The sequence below is a fragment of the Empidonax traillii genome, unplaced genomic scaffold, assembly GCF_003031625.1.
Source record: "Empidonax traillii isolate 1590-97213 ecotype Southwest subspecies unplaced genomic scaffold, ASM303162v1 scaffold931:size327931, whole genome shotgun sequence".
Lineage (NCBI taxonomy): Eukaryota > Metazoa > Chordata > Aves > Passeriformes > Tyrannidae > Empidonax > Empidonax traillii.
In genome coordinates this window covers 16,420-18,358 of record NW_020956124.1, presented here as the reverse complement: position 1 = coordinate 18,358, position 1,939 = coordinate 16,420, and the positions used below count along the sequence as shown (strand labels likewise).

General features: G+C 38.0%; 1 protein-coding gene across 4 annotated transcripts in view; it reads left to right on the top strand.

The window, feature by feature from the left end:
- FAM107B (family with sequence similarity 107 member B) overlaps positions 1–1,906 on the top strand; it is a 57,519-nt gene extending 55,613 nt beyond the window's left edge. For all 4 annotated transcript variants that reach the window (XM_027903091.1, XM_027903089.1, XM_027903088.1 and 1 more), the window contains 2 exons: positions 785–938; positions 1,853–1,906. In XM_027903091.1, coding sequence (XP_027758892.1) covers positions 785–938; positions 1,853–1,891 — 193 coding nt within the window. In that variant the 3' untranslated portion in view covers positions 1,892–1,906. The remainder of the gene's footprint in view (positions 1–784; positions 939–1,852) is intronic.
- Positions 1,907–1,939: the final 33 nt, after the last annotated feature.

Below are 1,939 nucleotides of genomic sequence, written 5' to 3'. Positions count from 1 at the left end.
TCTTTTCCTAAGAGGGAGCTTTCTCATTCCGGAGTAGTTGGCTTGGAAAGCAATTTGTGCTGAACAGACTTGAAACATTCAGTTGATGTAGTACCCAAAGGCTTGTGAGAGGGAGAATCCTCCAGGCTTTGTCTGGTCTCCAAGGTGACGGCAACTTTTTTATTCTGGATTTTTGTTGTCTTAGGCTCTCTGTGATGTTGAGTGTAGCCTGGGAGCTCTCACTGGAAATAGCTTCACAGCCAAGCGTGGGTAAAGCTGTCACATTTTCAAGGAAAGGAGAGAGTCCACCATTTCCAGGAGCAGTGGGACAGACCACTTTTTAGTTTTGTCCATGCAAAATTCTGTGGGTAGAATACCCTGCACAGGACTGTCTGAACAAAGTCATTCTGAGTTATCATCCAGCAAGGGAATTTCTCTTGTCCAAAATTTGGTTTTAACTCTGCTAGTGTAGTGATTTGTGATTTTTTTTTTTAAATCCATTCTTTTGGAATTGAGAGAATAGATTGAAGACTAAAGATGAAAGTTAAAATAATGAATTATACAGGAGAAATACTATCATGCATGCTAAATATCTACAGTGGGTTATATAGCTTAAATTCTTGTTCAGGGTTTCGATTAGAAACCAGGCAAATGTCTGCATACTTTTTTCTCCTTTTAATTCATTATTTATATCGCAATGTATCTAAATAGGCAACTGCTTCAGTTTAGAAAACCTACCTGCAATTCTGTGTGAATTTCTGCTAATTAAAACTGATCTTTCTTCTCTCCCTCGTTTAATTTGAAGGGGTCTTGCACCTCAGAACAAACCGGAGCTACAGAAGGTGATGGAGAAAAGGAAACGAGATCAAGTTATTAAACAACAGAAAGAAGAGGAAGCACAAAAGAAGAAATCAGACCTGGAAATAGAGCTACTGAAACGACAGCAGAAACTGGAGCAGGTAAGAGGGGGAGTAACATTACCTGTACACATCTGCATCTGAGCTACTCACCTGAGGCTCCCTTTGCAGACAGGAAAGAAGCAGCAGCCAATTTTTGGCATATTTCCTCTGATCACAGCAGGTATCTCTTTTAGGATAAGTCAAATCACATTCTGTAATTGCCCATTTTTTTTTGTCACTTGCTGTGTAGGAACTGCATATGGGGTCTGCCTTTGGTCAAATAAATCCTGCACCAGCCATCAGGAATTTTAGTGGAGCACTGACGTTACTTAACCATTGAAATGGTAGTGAATTATTCAATTTTTGTAGTCTATGATCCAATAGGAATGGCTGTTAGACTGCAGTGCATCAAAACTACATTAATGAATTCTAAAAAAACAGTTGATTCTCCTGCATTATACAAGAAACTAGATTACTTTACAAAGATTTTTTTGTAGTCTTAAAACATGTGAGCCCACTGGTGTTTTCAAATGAAGGAAAACATCCTCAGACCCTGAGCATGGGGTTGATGTGCAGTTGAAAGTTCATTGTGGTGAAGCTGTTTGTTAAGCACAGGGCCAACCAAATGTCTCTGTGCCTCTGAAGACATTTTGTGTGCCTGCAAGGAAGTATCTCTACAGTGAAACACCTTCTCACAGAAGTCACTGTGCATTAAGCATTGCATTTATTTTTAAGTAAATGAATGCTATAAATGCATGCTTTAAAACAGTATCTCCTGTTTTTTCTCAGTGGAAACCAATTAAGCCAAATAATTACTCTATTAAAAATTACATATAATCCAGTAATTATTTGGGGGTTTGGGTTTTATTATAGGTTGGTGGTTTTTTGTTTTAATTACGCTTAGAAATATTTTTGGAAAAAGTTATTGTATTTTTAAGCGTATCATCCTGTCATTTTTCTTATCTGCTCTTGAGGGCACAGCTTTGAATGGTTCAGCTTGTGGGAAGATTTGATTTGAAACTGAGCTATCCAGTGTAGATTATGTAGATGAGAAAATTCCG